Source organism: Papio anubis, chromosome 7 (genome assembly GCF_008728515.1).
Source record: "Papio anubis isolate 15944 chromosome 7, Panubis1.0, whole genome shotgun sequence".
NCBI lineage: Eukaryota > Metazoa > Chordata > Mammalia > Primates > Cercopithecidae > Papio > Papio anubis.
The window spans coordinates 71,475,991-71,496,087 of NC_044982.1; the positions used below are offsets into that span (position 1 = coordinate 71,475,991).

The 20,097-nt window shown below is 42.7% G+C and overlaps 1 protein-coding gene across 4 annotated transcripts in view; it reads right to left on the reverse strand.

Annotated features, from left to right (window-relative positions):
- Positions 1–17,642, reverse strand: part of FAM177A1 (family with sequence similarity 177 member A1) — a 34,761-nt gene extending 17,119 nt beyond the window's left edge. The window contains exons 1-3 of one of the 4 annotated variants that reach the window (XM_009211387.4): positions 17,508–17,642; positions 17,289–17,409; positions 10,058–10,231 (exon numbers count right to left, since the gene is read on the reverse strand). In XM_009211387.4, the coding sequence (XP_009209651.1) occupies positions 10,058–10,231; positions 17,289–17,381 (267 nt within the window). In that variant the 5' untranslated portion in view covers positions 17,382–17,409; positions 17,508–17,642. The other 3 variants (XM_017961118.3, XM_003901701.5, XM_021941124.2) reach the window with 3 other exon arrangements.
- Between the last annotated feature and the right edge of the window lie 2,455 nt (positions 17,643–20,097).

A 20,097-nucleotide genomic window follows, 5' to 3' on the forward strand; every position in this document is an offset into this window, starting at 1 on the left:
AAAACTGAACTCATAGAAACAGAGAGCACAATGGTGGTTACCAGAGGCTAGGGGTTGAGGGGAAATGGGGAGATGTTGGTCAAAGAGCTCAATGTTACAGTTAGGAGGAATAAATGGTAAGTACTTGAGGCAATAAATATGTTTAATAAAAACAGAAAAATGGGCCGGGCGTGGTGGCTCACGTCTGTAATCCCAGCACTTTGGGAGGCCGAGGTGGGCAGATCATCTGAGGTCGGGAGTTTGAGACCAGCCTGACCAACATGGAGAAACTCTGTCTCTACTAAAAATACAAAATTAGCCAGGTGTGGTGGCGCATGCCTGCAATCCCAGCTACTCAGGAGGCTGAGACAGGAGAATCACTTGAACCTGGGAGGCAGAGGTTGCGGTGAGCTGAGATGGCGCCATTGCACTCCAGCCTGGGCAACAAGAGCAAAACTCGTCTCAAAAAAAACAAAGAAAAAAAAAAACAGAAAAATGATTCAAAAGCCTCTATTATGTATACATTCCATACATTCCATTAACTATAACAATAGCATTTAAATATATACATGAAGTTGGTATCAAGATGCTCTTTTACTACTTTAAACGACGCAAGAAAAATGGATTTGAGGCCAGGAACTCATGCTTGTAATCCCAGCACTTTGGGAGGCCAAAATAGGAGGATCATTTGAGCCCAGGAGTCCAAGACCAGACTGGGCAACATAATGAGACCTTATCTCTACAAAACATTTCAAAAATTAGACAGGTGAGGTGGCCTATACCTGTAGTCACAGCTACTTAGAAGGCTGAGGTGGAAAGATCATTTGAGCCTAGGAGGTTAAGGCTACAGTGAGCCATTATCATGCCACTGTACTACAGCCTGGGTAACAGAGCAAGACCTTGTCTCAAAAAGCAAAAAAAAAAAAAAAAAAAAAAGGATTGGAATTCCTACGATTTTCATATTATCAGACAATGGTTTTAATACTTTGTTTCTAGGCTGGGTGCAGTGCCTCACGCCTGTAATCCCAGCACTTTGGGAGGCCGAGGTGGGTGGATTACAAGGTCAGGAGTTCAAGACCAGCCTGGCCAACATGGTGAAACCCTGTCTCTACTAAAAATACTAAAATTAGCTGGGCATGGTGGCAGGCACCTGTAATCCCAGCTACTTGGGAAGCTGATAAAGGAGAATCGTTTGAACCTGGGATGTGAAGGTTGCAGTGAGCCAAGATCGCACCACTGCACTCCAGCCCCAGCGACAGGATGAGAATCCATCTCAAAAAAAAAAAAATTGCTTCTTATACCTTTTAAAACAAAGTCTACATTAATGAAAAACAAAATTAACAGCCATCTATTGCTGGTGGAAGCTGAAGGAAATGCATAGCAGGTAACACATTTTTATTTAAAGAATATTCTGCCTGAGCACCATTCTGTCTATATAAAAGGATTCAAAAAGTAATCAAATACTCAGCTCGCAACTTCCCTAAATGGCATTTAAGATGTGCTTATCTTGCCAGAGAAAAATTGAAAAAACTATTCAGGTGGGAGTCTTTGGTTAGTTCTAAGCTTTAAAAATCTTTTCTGGCCGGGCGCGGTGGCTCAAGCCTGTAATCCCAGCACTTTGGGAGGCTGAGACCGGCGGATCACGAGGTCAGTAGATCGAGGCCATCCTGGCTAACACGGTGAAACCCCGTCTCTACTAAAAAATACAAAAAACTAGCCAGGCAAGGTGGCGGGCGCCTGTAGTCCCAGCTACTCAGGAGGCTGAGGCAGAAGAATGGCGTGAACCCGGGAGGCGGAGCTTGCAGTGAGCTGAGATCCGGCCACTGCACTCCAGCCTGGGCGACAGAGCGAGACTCCGTCTCAAAAAAAAAAAAGTCTTTTCTGAACAGAAATGAGAATGTTGTCTGGCCAAAAAAAAAGATTCAATGGAAAATTCTCCTGAGTGGCTGAATACATTATGGTTTAATACAATATGGTTAAACCATAATGTATTCTATTAATAAAGTTTCCCTCCAGGGCGGAGCTTGCAGTGAGCCGAGATTGCACCACCGCACTCCAGCCTGAGCAACAGAGCAAGACTCTGTCTCCAAAAAAAAAAAAAAAACAAAGGTTTCCCTCCAAAAATATTATAGTTATTTAAGGGAAATAAAACCACCTGCAAGTTTACTTTATGAATATAATTCTACATTAAGCTACAGCATTAAAAAATAACAACAAAAAAATATGGTGACAGACTAATATTAACATGGGCATACATAAAAAATAAACCAGATGAAGTCATTTGCAATTCAGGCAGCTATTTAAAAAAATCAGAGAAATAGGCCGGGTGCGGTGGCTCACGCCTGTAATCCCAGCAATTTGGGAGGCCAAAGCGCGCAGATCATGAGGTCAGGAGATGGAGACCATCCTGGCTAACACAGTGAAACCCCATCTCTACTAAAAATACAAAAAACTTAGCTGGTCGTGGTGGCGGGCAGGCGCCTGTAGTCCCAGCTACTCAGAAGGCTGAGGCAGGAGAATGGCGTGAACCCAGGAGGCGGAGTTTGCAGTGAGTGGAGATGGTGCCGCTGCACTCCAACCTGGGCAACAGAGCAAGACTCCATCTCAAAAAAAAAAAAAAAATCAGAGAAATAAATTGTAAATTGTATCTCTTTTTGCTAAACACTTAAATAATTATTACTCTATCTCAGTTAATTTAGTCAACATGTATAGTCATATTTCCTAATTATTAAATTCTTCATGAGCTGTATTAGGTTTTTCTGTGAAAATTTTACTTAGAATTCAAGTAAAATGTCCTCTCTCACTTCAGGCTGAATAACATAAAGCTACCAACTGACAGTATAGTAACAGCTCATATTTGCCTAAAAAAATCATTGTACTGTTTTGTTTTTGTTTTTGAGATAAAGTCTTGATCTGTTGCCCAGGCTGGAGTGCAATCGCTCGATCTCGGCTCACTGCAACCTCCATCTCCCAGGTTCAAGCAATTCTCCTGCCTCAGCCTCCCGAGTAGCTGGGATTACAGGTGCACACTACCACGCCCAACTAATTTTTGTATTTTTAGTAGAGTCGAGGTTTCCCCATGATGGCCAGGCTGGTCTCAAACTCCTGACCTCAGTGATCTGCACACCTCGGCCTCCCAAAGTGCTGGGGTTACAGGCGTGAGCCACCGCACCTGGCCCATTGCACCACTGCACTCTCTTAAATGCATGAAGTACCAAAAGGGATTTTTTTTTTTTGAGACAGAGTCTCACTCTATGGTCAAGGCTGGAGTACAGTGGGGCAGTCTCTGCTCACTGCAATCTCCACCTCCTGGATTCAAGCCCTTCTTCTGCCTCAGCCTCCCAAGCTGGGATTATAGGCTCGTGCCACCAAGCCCAGCTAATTTTTGTATTTTTAGTAGAGATGGGGTTTCAGGGTTTCACCCCGTTGGCCAGGCTGGTCTCAAACCCCTGTCCTCAAGTGATCTGCCCACCTCAGCCTCCCAAAGTGCTGGGATTACAGGTGAGAGCCACCATGCCTGGCCCAAAACAAAAAATAAAATTTTAAAGCTTTAAACTTGATATTTCAAAATTGGAATCACAAAACAAATCAATTTTATAAACTCTAAAATGATACTAAATCTGGGTGCAGGACTAGATTTGTTATTTAAAAAAGAAAATAATACTAAATAGGAACTATGGAGAAAATTAATTAATTACTTAATTAATTTTGAGATGGCATTTCACTCTTGTTGCCCAGGCTGGAGTGCAATGGCTGGATCTCAGCTCACTGCAACCTCCACCTCCTGGCTTCAAGCAATTCTCCTGCTTCAGCCTCCCAAGTGGCTGGGATTACAGGCACCCGCCCCCATGCCTGGCTAATTTTTTGTATTTTTTTTTTTAGTAGAGATGGGGTTTCACCATGTTGGCTAGGCAGGTCTCAAACTCCTGACCTCAGGTGATCCACCCACCTTGGCCTCCCAAAGTGCTGGGATTACAGGCAAGAGCCACCATGCCTGGCCCCAAAGGGAAAATATAATTTTAAAGCTTTAAAACTGGTATTTCAAAATTGGAGTCATAAAACAAATCAATTTCATAAACTCTAAAATGATACTAAAATATGAATATAGGACTAGATCTTTTTCCCCCCCCCGCCCCCCGCTAGGGCGCAGCGGCTCACACCTGTAATACCAGCTCTTTGGGAGGCCAAGGTGGGCGGATCATGAGGTCAAGAGATTGAGACCATCCTGGCCAACATGGTGAAACCCCATCTCTATTGAAAATACAAAACTTAGCCAGGCGCACACCTGTAATCTCAGCTACTTGGGAGGCTGAGGCATGAGAATCACTTGAACCTGGGAGACAGAGGTTGCAGTGAGCTGAAATTGCGCCACTGCACTCCAGCCTAGGCAACAAGAGTGAAACTCTGTCTCGAAAAATAACAATAATAAATAGGACAACTGGGCAGACAATCAGCAAGGAAAGAGAAGCTTGAACAATACTATAAAATCAATTAGACCTCACAGACACCTACAGAACAACACTTTCAACAACAGAATATACATTCTTCTCAAGTACATATGGAACATTCTCTAAGACAGACCACCACTAGGCAGGCTATAAAACAAAGGTCAGTAAATTTAAAGGGCCAAATAATATAAAGTATGTTCTCTGATCAGAATGGAGTGAAATCAGAAACCAATAAAAGAAAAAAAAATAGACAAACTCACAAATATGTGGGAAGTAAACAACATACTTCTAAATAACCAATGGGTCAAGGAAGAAAATCAAAAGAAAAAAAAAGAAAATACTTTAAATAAAAATGAAGGTATAGGCCGGGCACAGTGGCTCACGTCTGTAATCCCAGCACTTTGCGAGGCCAAGGCATGCAGATCACCTAAGGTCAGGAGTTTGAGACCAGCCTGGCCAATATGGTGAAACCCTGTCTCTACTAAAAATACAAAAAATTAACTTGGCATGGTGGCATGCGTCTGTAATCCCAACTACTCAGGAAGCTGAGGCAGGAGAATTGCTTGAACCCAGGAGGCAGAGGTTGCAGTGAACCAAGACCATGCCAGGGCACTCCAGCCTGGGCGACAGAGTGAGACTCTGTCTCAAAAAAAGAAGATATAACATACAAAAACTTATGGGAAGCAGGGCATGGTGATGCACATCTGTAAACCCTGCTACTTGTGAGGCTGAAGCAGGAGGATCGCTTGAGCCCATGAGTTCGAAGCCAGCCTAGGCAATATAGCAGAACCCCATTTGTAAACAAGAACAACAAAAATTTATGGAATAAAACTAAGGCAGTACTTAAAGGGAAACTTGTATTTGTAAACGCCCAATTAAGAAAGAACAATAACCTAGGCTTCTGCCCTAGGACACTAGAAAATGAAATACAAACTACACCTAAAGCAAACAGAAGGAAGGAAATAATACAGGCAAGAGCAGAAATTAATACAGAATAGAAAACCAACAATCATGAAACCAAAAGGTGGTTCTCAGAAAAGATCAACAAAATTGGCAAACCTTTAGCTAGATTGACCAAAAAGAAAGAGGAAATACTCAAAATTACTAGAATCTAAAAAGAAAAGGAAAACGAACCTTATGAAAAATAAAAAGTATCACAACAAAATACTACTATATGCCAATAAATTAGATAACAGATAAAATGGACAAATTCCTAGAAAGACACAAACTCATACACAACTGACTCAAGAAGAAACAATCTTAATAGCCCTATAGCAAGTGAAGAGACTGAATTAGCAATCAAAAAAACTACCCACAAAGAAAAGTCAAGGAGGCTTCACAGCTGAAGTCTTGTGAACATTTAAAAAATAATTAAGGCTGGGCATGGTGGCTCACACCTGTAATCCTAGCACTTTGGGAGGCTGAGGCGGGCGATCATTTGAGCTCAGGAATTCAAGACCAGCCTGACCAACATATTGAAACCCCATCTCTACTAAAAATACAAAAAAAAGTAGCCAGATGTTGTGGCATGTGCCTGTTGTCCCAGCTACTCGGTAGCCTGAAGCAGGAGAATTGCCTGAACCCAGAAGGCAGAGGTTGCAGTGAGCCAAAATCTCACCACTGCACTCCAGCCTGGGTCACAGAGTGAGACTCTATCTCAAAAAATAAAAATAAAAACATAAAAAATAAAAAATAATTGGCCAGGCGCAGTGACTCACGCCTGTAATCCCAGCACTTTGAGAAGCTAAGGTGGACAGATCACTTGAGGTCAAGAAAGACCGGCCTGGCCAACATAGTGAAAACATGTCTCTACTAAAAATACAAAATTTAGCTGGGTGTGGTGGGGCGTTCCTATAGTCCCAGCTACTCGGGAGGCTGAGGCAGAAGAATTGCCTGAACCGGGGTGGCAGAGGTTTCAGTGAGCCGAGATCGCGCCACTGCACTCCAGCCTGGGTGACAAAGCCAGACTCCATCTCAAAAAATAAAAATAAAACAAACAAATAAATAAATAACCTAATCAAAATAAGCAAAGGAAGATATACAAACGACCAATATGAAAGGATGCTCAACATCAATGACCATCAAGGAAATGTAAATCAAAACCACAATGAAATAACACATTCACTAGGATTACTAAAATCAAGAAGATACATAGCCCAAGGCACAAGAGAACAAAAAAATAAAAAGACACATAATAACAAGTGATGTTGAATATGTGGAGAAACCATTATCCTTACACACTGCTGGTAGGAATTTAAAATAGGGTAGCCACTTTGGAAAACAGTCTGGCAGTTCCGCAAATATTTAAACATAGAGTCAGAGCTGGGTGTAGCGGCTCATGCCTGTAATCCCAGCACTTTGGCAGGCTGAGGCAGGAGTTCCAGACCAGCTTAACCACATGGTGAAACTGCATCTCTACTAAAAAAATACAAAAATTAGCCAGGCATGGAGGTGTATGCCTGCAATCCCTCCTACCTGGAAGGCTGAGGTACGAGAACTGCTTAAACTCAGGAGGCAGAGGCTTCGATGAGCCACGACTGTGCCACTGCACTCCAGCCTGAGTGACAGAGACCCTGTCTCAAAAAAAAAAAAAAAAAAAAAGAGTTATCACATGACCCAGCAATTCTAGTCCTAGTTATGTACCCCTAAAAAATGAAAATATACATCCACACAAAACCCAGTACAAGACTGTTCATAGCAGCATTACTCATAATAACTCATAAAAGGCAGAAACAAGCCAGGCACAGTGGCTCACACCTATAATCCCAGCACTTTGGGAGGCCAAAGTGGGTGGATCACTTGAGGTCAGGAGTTCGAGACCAGCCTGACCAACATGGTGAAACCCTGTCTCTACTAAAAGTACAAAAAATTAGCCAGGCATGGTGGCAGGTGCCTGTAATCCCAGCTACTCATAGGGAGGCTGAGGTAGGAGAATCACTTGAACCTGGGAGGTGGAGGCTGCAGTGAGCCAAGATCATGCCACTGCACTCCAGCCTGGGCAACAGAGTTAGACTTGTCTCAAAAAAAAGGCGAAAACAACCTAAATATCCAATAGCTACAAATGGATAAATAAAATGTATAATATATCCATATAATGGATTACTTGACCATAAAAAGGAACGAAGTACTGACACATACTATAATATAAATGTATCTTAAAAACATTATAAGTAAGAGACCACAGATGAGTCCATTCATATAAAGTAGGAAAATCTATGGACAGAAAGTAGATTAGCGGTGGCAGGTGGGATGGAGGGATAAGGGGTGATAGCTAAAAGGTATGTGGTATCTTTTTATTTACTTATCTTTCACTTATTCTGATTAGGAACCTCAAGTTTCCTTTTGAGGTGGTGTAAATTTACTAAAATTGACTATGGCAACGGTTGTGCTATATTTATCCACACATAATTAATCTGTGAATAATTAAAATCACTACATTGTAAAATATAAATGGTTGAATTATACAGTATGTAAATGCATCTCAATAAAGGTTTAAAAAAGGTCTTTAGTAAAGTAATAGATACATTCTTTTTATAACTGTGTTTATTCTGCTTCTATGTAAATATAGGCCACCTTTTGAGACAATGACTTTTAAAAACATAAGCAAATACACACAAATATATATAGATAAACATGAATTAACCCTTCAAAGTAATTAAAAAGAAGACATTTATTCCAACAATTCTTCCATTGCATGAAATACCTCTTTAATATTCTACCTGCATTTGGAATTACCTTCAGAGTATACTGTACAATCCTTTGAATTTTTTTGTGTAGAAAATCTGCTTCTTTTTTTTTTTTTTTGAGATGGAGTTTCACTCTTGTTGACCAGGCTGGAGTACAATGGTATAATCTCGGCTCACTGCAACCTCTGCTTCCCGGGTTGAAGCGATTCTCCTGCCTCAGCCTCCGGAGTAGCTGGGATTACAGGTGGCTGCCATCACGCCTGCCTAGTTTTTTACATTTTTAGTAGAAACAGGGTTTCACCATGTTGGTCAGGCTGGTCTTGAACTGCTGACCTCAGGTGACCCACCCTCCTTGGCCTCCCAAAGTGCTGCGATTAAAGGCGTGAGCCACTGCTCTTGGCCTGCTGATCATTTTTTATTTTGTATTTATTTTTTATTTTTGAGACCGAGTTTCGCTCTTGTTGCCCAGGCTGGAGTGCAATGGCGCGATCTCGGCTCACTGCAACCTCCGCCTCCCGGGTTCAAGTGATTCTTCTGCCTCAGCCTCCCGAGTAGCTGGGATTACAGGCATGTGCCACCAGGCCTGGCTAATTTTTTTGTATTTTTAATAGAGATGGGGTTTCTCCATGTTGGTCAGGCTGGTCTTGAACTCCCGACCTCAGGTGATCTGCCCGACTCGGCCTCCCAAAGCGCTAGGATTATAGGCATGAGCCACCGCGCCAGGCATGATTTTCTAACAGCCAAATATTTAAAGCCAATTCTGATGAAAATGAATAACATTTTTAAAGTCAAATATAAATAATTCTCTATGCTGTTACTATGCTTAATTTTCTTTATAGCACTTTTCTTAGCCTGGTAATTATAGTACGTATTTATTTATTGCCTGTCTTCTCACTAGTATATGAGAGCAGAAATTTATATCACTCACTGCTATATCACCAGCGCCTAAAATAGTACCTGTTAGAAAGTCAGTAAATATGTGATTACCTGGACTCTCAAAATAATTACTCGAAGGGTATTTCTTTATAAACAAATAAAAATTTCTTTATAAATATATAGCTAGTCTCATAATTTTATAGTCACATCTGGCATAATTTAGAAATTCTCCAAGTCAGTTGATAAGGCACACAAAGTTCAGAAAGGTATACTCCTATCTTCCAATCAAAACTTGAGGCAAAATTTTGTTTTGTTTTGTTTTATTTTTGTTGCCCAGGCTGGAGTGCAGTGGCGTGACCTCGGTTCACTGCAAGCTCCGCCTCCCAGGTTCATGCCATTCTCCTGTTAAGGCAATATTTTAAAAAGCTGACAACTCCCTAAGTTTTGGGTGGAAACTATCATGATAGTACAGTCCTTAAATCAAAGGAACTGGGATTCAAGCACTCAATTTAGTAAGATAAATATTTTTTTGAGACAGAGTCTCGCTCTGTCCCCCAGGCTGGCGTGCAATGATGCGATATTGGTTCACTGCAACCTCCACCTCCCAGATTCAAGTAATTCTCCTGCCTCTGCCTCCCAAGTAGCTGGGATTACAGATGTCCGCCAATACGTCCAGCTACTTTTTTGTATTTTTAGTAGAGATGGCATTTTGCCATGGTGGCCAGGCTGTTCTCAAACTCCTGACCTCAGGTGATCCACCAGCCTTGACCTCCCAAAGTGCTGGGATTACAGGTGTCAGCCACTACGCCCGGCTGATCAATCTTAAATCTACCCATATTAACAAAGTACTCTGACACTGAAAAACAAGCTGTTTCAGGCTACTGAAATGCTGGAAATATTTCCATCCATATCATGTAAAAATATTATTTTCTATCAAAATCATCATACATAATTTTGTAAGAATATAGTTGATTTAAACCTCAAAAGGTCCCTTCCACTCAATGTTTAGGGAAAAAAAATAAATCAAACAAAGCCCACTGAGGAAAGAATCATCAATATCAAACCTACCGGATCAACAGAAGGCAAAACATCTTTCTTCTCCAGGCCATCAACTTCATCTTCATCTGTGCTGTATTCTTCCATCGTTTCGCCACTAACAAAGTGGATGACTCTCCTTGGGACTTTCTTCTTTTTTCCTATGACTCCCAGTTCTACATTTTCAAAGCCTCTTTCGTTACTCATCTATATCGACAATATTTTAAGAAAACGAGAGTTTCAAGTGAGATTAATTTTCTTTCATTACATGTGAAAAACTTTTGGTAAGTTTATTGTAGTAAAGAAACAAACAAATCTTTAAGCAGTTTTGGTTTGTTTTGAGACAGGGTCTCACTCTGTTGCCCAGGCTGGAGTACAGTGGCGAGACTATGGCAGACCAAATAAAACCCATTTGTAAACCAAATCTGGAAAGCAGATTATCAGTGTTCTATCTCTGAACTTCCAGATGTCTTGGCCAGTAATACATATGTAACAAAAGAGATTTCTGATAGTAAAAAGATTTCACAAGTTCTTAAAACTATAGTAGTCTGTGGAATTTTTTTTTCTCCCAGACAGGGTCTGGCAGTTGCCTAGGCTAGAGTGCAGTGGTGCAATCATGGCTCACTGCAATCTCAAATTCCTGGCCTCAGGTGATCCTTCCACGTTCACCTCCTGAGTACCTGGGACTATAGGAGTGTACCACCACACTTGGCTACTTTTTTTTTCTATAGAGACAGTGTCTGGCTATGTTGCCCAGGTTGGTCTCCAACTACTGGCCTTAAGCAATCCTCCCACCTCAGCCTCCCAAAGTTTTAGGATTACAGGCATGAGTAACTGTGCCTGAGCTGGAATTCTAATACAAATTTTACTCCTATATATTTATACTATATATATGTGTGTGTGTGTATATATGTGTATATATGTATATGTGTGTGTGTGTGTGTGTGTATATAGTGGGAAATGGTGAAGACCTTCTTTTCATTGTCCTCTTGCCTCAAGTTTAAACTCCTAAGAAAACTGCCTGAAGTTTAAACTTCCAGATTTCAAAAAGGTACACTACACGCAATTGTGAAGAAAACTCTGGCAACAGTGGTTACCCCATGGATAGAAACTAAGATGGGGGACAAGGAGCAGGCAAGGGAGTAGTCAAAGGAGGGCTTTTATTCTTTTTGCATATACAGGACTACAGTACTGTCATGATTAGAGTCTATGTTCGTAGAATTCTCTAGGATAGTCCAGAGTACAAACATTTTGTTCTCTATAAAGATTCTTATGGTTATAAGCAAACATAATTTAAACCCATGACTACTGTTCAACCACTGGAAAAGCTCTTTGAATAGCTGTTGCAAAGAAAGGATTATACTGATAAAAATAGTGAACTCGTACTGCCCAGTTATGCAAGTATAAGCTACTTTATTTTTATACATGGTTTTCTCTTAAGAAAGGACTTAAGAGAAATTTTTATACATTGTTTTCTCTTTAGAAAGAAAAAACAATTTTTATACATTGTTTTCTCTTAAGAAAGTCCTTTCTAGGAAGGACTTCTAAGGTCCTTCTTAGAAAACAGGTATGATTCTTCTCTGCCTTTTACCTCCCAAAGCTAAGTTTAGTAGCCAGGATCTGAACTGCAGATCATGAAAATTTGGTAACAGGCCAGGCGTAGTAGCTCACACCTGTAATCCCAGCACTTTGGGAGGCTGAGGCAGGAGGATCACACGAAGTCAGGAGTTCCAGACCAGGCTGGCCAACATGGCAAAACCCCACCTTTACTAAAAATACAAAAATCAGCTAGGCATGGTGGTACACATCTGTAATTCCAGCTACTTGGGAGGCTGAGGCATGAGAATCACTTGAACCCAGGAGGTGGAGGCTACAGTGAGCCGAGATCGCACCACTGCACTCCAGCCTGGGCAACAAAGTCAGACTGTCTCAAAAAAAATAAAAATAAGGCTGGATGCTGTGACTCAGGCCTATAATGGCAGCAATTTGGAGGGCTAAGGTAGGTGGATAACCTGATGTCAGGAGTTGGAGACCAGCCCAGCCAACATGGTGAAACCCTGTCTCCACTAAAAAAGCAAAAATTAGCTGGGCATGGTGGCACGCACCTGTAGTCCCAGCTACTCGGGAAGCTGAGGAAGGAGAATCACTTGAACCCAGGAGGTGGAGGTCATAGTGAGCTGAGATTGTGCCACTGCACTCCAGTCTGGGTGACAGAGCAAGACTCCATCTCAAAAAGTAAAAATAATACATAAACTATCTGAAAAAATAAAATTTGGTAACATAGCCTATCTATGTATTAACATGGAAAAAAGTCACAATTCTCTCTAGCCTGTCCTGAGGGTTCAAACAAATCCCAGCCCTTAACAAGGGAAGATCAGGCCGTTTATTGTGTCCATGAAAAAAATAAACAAGTAGTTCACCCAGGACACCTTTCTTCTACCCACCCCCAACCCCCACCAGTTCCCAGGCACTGATAGCCATCCCTACCCAGTCTCATGTTTCCCCTTGAGATAAAATTTGGCTATGGTTGTCCTGACATCAACGTTTCCTTTTGGACCATGACTCTGCTTTTTGGATCCCTTAATTTCCTATGCAAAGGAAAGATAGATGAGCTAAGTTACATCTCCAGTCATCCTACTAACTGGATGGATCTAATGTCAATGCAACAGCTCCAGTCAGTGAATAGAGAGCTCAGATCCTTCACAATATAACACCATGCCCCACCCTATCCCATCCCCAGGACAGAAGAGGCTTCTCACTGTTCCCTATAGCAATCTCTCATTGGCTTAATTTTTTCCTTCTATGACACAGGCAAAGGAAAGGATGTCAGTGCTCAAAAAGCTTCAGATTTTAGAGTATTCAGATTAGGGATAATGATTCCAACCTCTACGTGGGAGGTGGGGGTGGAGAGCAATGAAGGAAGCACTAACAGGTAAAATGAACCAGAAAATCATTTGGTACAAAATTCCCAATAATTATATTTTTAAAATATTTTTCTTTTTTTTTATTTTTCAAACATCAACTTGAACCAGAAATCCAATAATTACAAATAATAGTTACATCGTGGCTGGGCACGGTGGCTCACGCCTGTAATCCCAGCACTTTGGGAGACCGAGGCGAGCAGACAACTTGAGGTCAGGAGTGAGACCACCCTGGCTAACATGGTGAAACCCCATGTCTACTAAAAAAAATTAAAAATTAGCCGGGCGTGGTGGAGCGTGCCTATAATCCCAACTACTCAGGAGGCTGAGGCAGGAGAATCACTTGAACCTGGGAGGCGGAGGTTGCAGTGAGCCAAGATCCCGCCACACACTTCACCCTGAGCAACAGAGTGAAATTCTGTCTCAAAAAACAAAAAAAGTTACACTGTGAATTTTCCAAATGCTTCATTTTATAAATCTGCAAGTAAGAAAATTTTCACTGCCAATTATGCAAATTCCATAACGAACTCCAAAGATCTGAAAGATAGTTTCATAACACCAGGAAATTATGAGGTACCATGTCAATTAACATTTTACTCCATTTTATAGTTAACCAAACTATAAATGTGCTTATCTTTATTCTCAGGATCTGTTTTTTTCTTTTTTGAAAAGGGGTCTTGCTCTGTCATCCAGGCTGGAGTGCAGCGGCATGATCTTGGCTCAGTGCAACCTCTACCTCCTGGGTTTCAGCGATTCTCCTGCCTCAGCCTCCCAAGTAGCTGGGTCTACAGGTGTGAGCCACAATGCCCAGCTAATTTTTGTATAGTAGAGATGGGAGTTTCATCATGTTAGCCAGGCTAGTCTCCAACTCCTGACCTCAAGTGATCCACTCACCTCAGCCTTCCAAAGTGCTGGGATTATAGGTGTGAGCCACCCCACCCAGCCCAGGATCTGGTTTTAATGGCAATTTTTTTTATATACTCCCACGGCACCCAGACTTCTTTAAAACACATACTAGACTTGGAATTTATTCTTTGTCATCTTCCCCAAGTAGGCTATTAGCAACATGGGGGGTAGGTACTGTTATATCTTTCAGCCTAGAGTTCCTGGCACATTAACAGGAACTTGGTAACAGAGGTGCTTGGTAACAGAGGTGCCAAATAAATCAATCACTGAGTGGTACTGAAATTTTAACTCTTTTAAAAACACTGAGGCTGAGATTCTGGTTAAAAGTCTATTCAGAGAAGCTGCTGGATAGAATGTCACAACAGAAGGCCAGGCGCGGTGGCTCATGTCTGTAATCCCAGCACTTTGGGAGGCCGAGGCGGCAGGTGAATCCGAAGTCAGGAGTTCAAGACCAGCCTGACCAAGATGGTGAAACCCCCACCTCCACTAAAAATACAAAAATTAGCCGGACGTGGTGGCATGCGCCTGTAATCCCAGCTACTCAGGAGGCTGAGGCAGGAGAATTGCATGAACCCAGGAGGCGGAGGTCTCAGTGAGTCGAGATCACGCCACTGCACTCCAGCCTGGGCCACAGAGTGAGACTCCGTCTTAAAAACAAAAAAACAAAAACAAAAAAAAGAATGTCACAACAGGTACTGGATGGCTTGTTTGGAGGCCTAATTCTAGATCCTGTCTCCTATCTCTTACTCCCTTTCCCTACATTGCACTAGGGATTTCTCAGTTCTGCCAAACTTGGGAAGACAGTGGCCTGTCCCTCCCCTGAGATGTCCACTTCACTGGCTTCTTCCCTCTTACTGTGCTCAACCCCCTGGGCATAGAACTGGAGTTCCCAAAGATGATTCTGATTCAGGAATGTGAATCCAAAAGCACAAATGGCAAATGAGAAAACGGAACTCATTGGTGTTTAACGAGAAATAAGAGATATGTAATATTTAATAATATATATAAGAAATATATAATATTGAATGATAAAATTCCAGAGAGACTACACCAAAACTTAATAATTACCTTTGGGGAATGACAACATGAAGAAAGGGTGGTGGTGGGGTATTCTTGTGCATTTTTATCTTTTGTTCTACAGCCTTCTTTACTGTTTAAGTAGTTATTTGTTAACCAAGAATGTGAAAACAACATAATATCACTAACCCAAATCCAAGAGCCTCTCACTTCAAACAACACTTAGCTGGTACGTAAGTACACGTGTGTTTACTTTGCTATTAGATCCAGGGTGGAGGTAGTGATTTAAAAAAAAACAATTCTAGTAACAACAGGAAAAATCAAACTGAAAAACATACAAAGCGTCCTGGACTCAAAGGTTAAGTGTAAGTGTACTCGCCAACAACAGGTCTCAACTCAACTGAAAATGACGTGGCTTCCTTATCAATTCATGTTTTCCCCTGAATCCCTTCTTAAGTAGGAGGGAAGAAACAAATTCCATGTAGAGTCTGGTATGTGGGAAAGTTGTGTTTTTTGTTTTGGGTTTTTGGTTTTTAGTTTTTTATTTAAGAGATGGGTTCTTGCTCTGTTGCCCAGGCTGGATAAGCTTTTGTTAATGCAAACGACATCTTATACTAGAAGAGACACACAGAGATATACTCACAGTTTGGGGGAAATGTCTTACTAACATTCAGGTACTTAGTCTCAAAAACGAAGCTACTGAAAAAGCTTCATACTCATGGAGGGTGGGAAGAGTTACATACATGAGCAACTCAAGGTTTTTGTTGTTTTTTTTTTTTTTTTGAGACGGAGTCTTAGCTCTGTTTCCAGGCTGGAGTGCAGTGGCGGGATCTCGCCTCACTGCAACCTCCACCTCCCAGGTTCAAGCGATTCTCCTGCCTCAGCCTCCCGAGTAGCTGGGACTACAGGCAAGCGCCATCACGCCAGGCTAATTTTTGTATTTTTAGTACAGGCAGGGTTTCACCATGTTGGCCAGACTGGTCTCGAACTGACCTCAGGTGATCCACCTGCCTCAGCCTCCCAAAGTGTCTTTTTGTCTAATACTGAAAAGTTGAAGACTTAACTCTCTAAACTAGCGCTAGCCACATGTGGCTAATGAGCACTTGAAATGTGGTCAGCCAGAACTTCTTCTTCGTGCTAAATGTACCCAAGATTTAAAAGACTCAGAAAACCCTCCAAAAGAGAATGCAAATACTTCATTAGTAACTTTTTTTTTTTTTTTTTTTGAGGCCGGGTCGCTCATCGCCAGGCTGGATGGAGTGCAGTGCCCAGATCTCAGCTCACTGCAAGCTCAGCCTCCCGGGTACGCCATTCTCCGCCTCAGCCTCCCCAAGTAGTAGGCTACAGGCACTCCGCCACCTCTCGGCCTAGTGTTTGTATTTTTTTTTTAGTAGAGGCGGGTTTCACCGTGTTAGCCAGGATGGTCTCCAATCTCCTGACACCGCGTTCACCATCTCGGCCTCCCAAGTGCTGGGATTACAGGCAGAGCCACAGCCCGGCCATTAGTAACTCATGGGGGCCAGGCGGTGGCTCACACTCCCAACACTGAAGTCAGCGGATCACCCGGTCAAGTCGCTAAGTGGTCATCTCTACTCGCAAAAAAGTTAGCGGGCGAGGGCGAGCATGTAGTCCCAACTATCGAGCTGAGGCAGAAGGCGTGAACCGGGAGGCTGGCTTTGTGAAGCGAGATCGTCACCACTACACTTCAATAGGAAGTGTGAGACTCCGTCTCAAAAAATAAATAAATAAATAAATAACTTTCATAGTAATTATAGCTTGAAATTTTTGATAAATTAGATTAAGATATGCTATTAAAATTAATATCATCGGTTTCACTTTTTTTAAAACGTGGCTACTGGAAAATTTGAAATCACAATTTTCAACGCAGCTTGCATTCTATTTCTGTTGCACAGCGCAGCACGGAGCCTTAGTTGCCTCGGGGGTGAAATGGGGATAACACCCACCTCGAGCGGTTACTGTAAGGATTCAGTGAATTAAGGCCGGTAAACGTTTGGCATATGCCAAGCAAAGGGCAGATGCCAAGACAGGCGCTCGCACTAGAAGAGACTGAGAAGTGGCTGAAGCCGCCCTCACCTGGCTTCCAGCTACTGCAAGGACGGCCTTTCGGGGACACGCCTTCCTTCTTCCTCTGGTAGACCAGAAGCTGGACTATCACCCCCGGAACCCAAGGCCGCCCCAGAGTCTGCTGTGCTGCCAGCCAAGTGGTTGGTGAGTGAGTGGGAGGCCGCTCCTTCCCACAAGCTGGTCTCACTGAGCAGAAACAGGGGTGCAGGGAGGAGGAACTCCAAAACGGGGGCGGCCTGCTCGGAGGACGGCCGGGCAGGCCAAAAGAGCGGCCCGCGGAGAAGGCAAGGAGGCAGCTCGGCTCCCCGGACGCCAGCGTCGGCGGCCCCACCTACCTGCCCCGCAGATTCCCCAAAAGCCGCGGCGGCCGCAACTCCCGAAGGTGCGACGGCTTCTCGTTCCACACGGCCCACTGGCTCCTGGTCCATCGTCGTTGCCACCACAGGGCTGCTGGCGCTGGCGAGAAAGAGGGTAATGGCCGATAAGCCCACTTCCATCCTCGGCCTCCCCGCCCAGTCGCTGGCCGATCCCGGCTGTCGGGAACTGGGACTCACCGCAGCGCCCGCCTCGCGCCGCGCCCAGCCAAGTCTCTGGGAAAGGTACTCTCGGGCCTTGAGGGGTGGGGCCGGCCTGAGGGGTGGGGCCGGCCCGGGCCTCGCCTAGCCTGCCTGGCCTCGCACCCCGAGACCTGGCCGACTGCAGTCTGGGAGGCGCAACTACCGGCTCGCGCGGGGCGGTGCGGGGCGGGGCGGGGCGGCGCGGGGCGGGGCGGGGCGGCGCGGGGCTTTGCGAGGCGTCGCTTCCGGCCAAGCACGCATCCCGAGCTCGTGGATCCCCGCCTGGCACCGCCTGTGACGTCATTCCTGGTACGTGTACCTGAAGCCTGGCGTCTGGACCTCGGCGCAGTCCCCCACCAGCTGCGTCCGGGGCAGTCACCCCGGCAGGACCTTGGTTTCTGCATTTGTAAAATGAGGACAGCTGTGTCATACTTCAAAAGCTAGTGATGGGATGTGGTTGCTGAAAATGTAAAATGTACGGCTTGTGCTGCACTTTCCATTCCTAACGTGGGTGACAGTCCAGCCAAAATACCCTCGAAAGAAGAGCCCCAGGCGTGATTTTTGCTTATTCTTGTCTGAAATACTTAAGTATAACTGTAGAAAATGTTAAGTGAAAAGACCTGAAGGAGAGCAAAGGGCAGTAGTAAGCTTCCATCTTGACAAATGTAAGGAGTGTTTTATCTGTGTCTTAAAGTCGTGTGCGTATGTTAGAGAGGGGGGGGGCATCCCAGATTTTTTCCGTCTTTCTCAGTGTTCAACCAAAGTAAAAAATCATGCAATTACTGCATGACTTCAACATCAAACAAGTCTGAGGTTCTGCAGGTACATGGTTTATTGTTGTTTTAGCATGACCATTTTCACAAATACGTGCGGGTCAAAACCAAAACATATATTATTTTGGCTATGGGAGCCTTCATTTGATACTTTAAATTCCATTTTCATACCAATCTTAATTCAGAAATGCTCCCTAGTTATATGACCTCGTAAATGTTTTTCAGCATAGCAACAGCAGGCCCAAATATTAAATATTGCTCTCTCTTCTGTGCCAAAGTTCTTCTCCGTATCCTCTGCCTAATGTTCTTGTACACTTCCTATCCTTTGTATAACTAGAACCTAAAAACAAAAACAAAAATTTTTAAAACAATCATTTGAAAACCATCTACACTTTAAAAACTAGTTGGAAATGCATAATGCTCTGTATCCTGGTAACAAAATCAAGTTAGGTTGCTGCTGAAGTAAACAAGTTAGTACATGATCTGACTGTATGGTGTCATTAGCAGGGAGTTGAGACAATCCAAAACAGCAAAACCAAATTCAGCCATAAATTGAAAACAAAAAGAACCAATTGTTAAGACTTCATGAATTGGCATTCATAAACAACACAATTCTGCATTATATGTATTCAAAATCTCTTCCTTCTTACTGGCAAGCAGGGCAGTCAACCATCTTTACTACTAAAAATTTGGGGAATATTTATAAATGCATGATTTTATTTTCCAAAATGGCAATTAAATATCAAATTACAATTTTCTTTTTCTTTTTTTTTGAAACGGAGTCTCGTCCACACTGGAGTGCAATGGCGCAATCTTGGCGCACCGCAACATCCGCTTCCCGGGTTCAAGCAATTCTCCTGCCTCAGCCTCCCGAGTAGCTGGGATTACAGGTGTGCACTACCACGCCTGGCTAATTTTTGTATTGTTAGTAGACCCGGGGTTTCACCATGTTGGCCAGGCTAGTCTCGAACTTCCGACCTCACATGATCCACCCACCTCAGCCTCCCAAAGTGCTGGGATTACAGGCGTGAGCCACCATGCCCGGCCTCAAATTACAATTTTCATTGCTGAAGCAGAATATATTTTCACAGTTTACAAATGTATTTCTTCGTTTACTGAAAATTCAAAGTACAACTTACATTCTAACATGAACTGGAAGTATTTCCTAAAAAGTTATTTTTAACACAAATATGCAATTGAAGAGCAGTTTATTACAAATCAACAACTCAAAGCAACATAAAAGCATAGAAATTCTAATAGTTTTATTTTGGGCATTTATATTTTTGTCATTATTTCCAAACTGTTATAGCTCAACTAAAAGTAGGCACCAAGGCAATGTGCCAAGTTTTTCCTTCTTTCACTTTGTAACATAAATTGTATTGTAGCACTATGACAAAAATAAATTCAAGTATTATAATTTATCTACTTGAAAACATAATGTGGTCTAAATTTATCATTTAATGATACATATAGAGCTAAAAAGGTAAATTTGGATTGAACCATTTCTGCTTAAGGCTGGGAAAATAAATCTGAATAAAATTTGATAACCAGGAATGTTCATCAGATAATCAAGACATTCTTAGGGTTTTAACATAGCTACATATATATATTTTGATAGAGAATATTTTGTAAGTTATCCGTCAAACAGGACAATATATTTTCATCAAAAATAATGCACAAGAAAAAAAGGTGATAAAAATAAAAATGCATTTTAGGTTGAGTCTAAGCATAAAGAAAAAGTTTGTTTTTTTTTTTTTTTTTGAGACAGGACCTTACTGTATCACCCAGGCTGGAGTGCAGTGGCACAATTACGG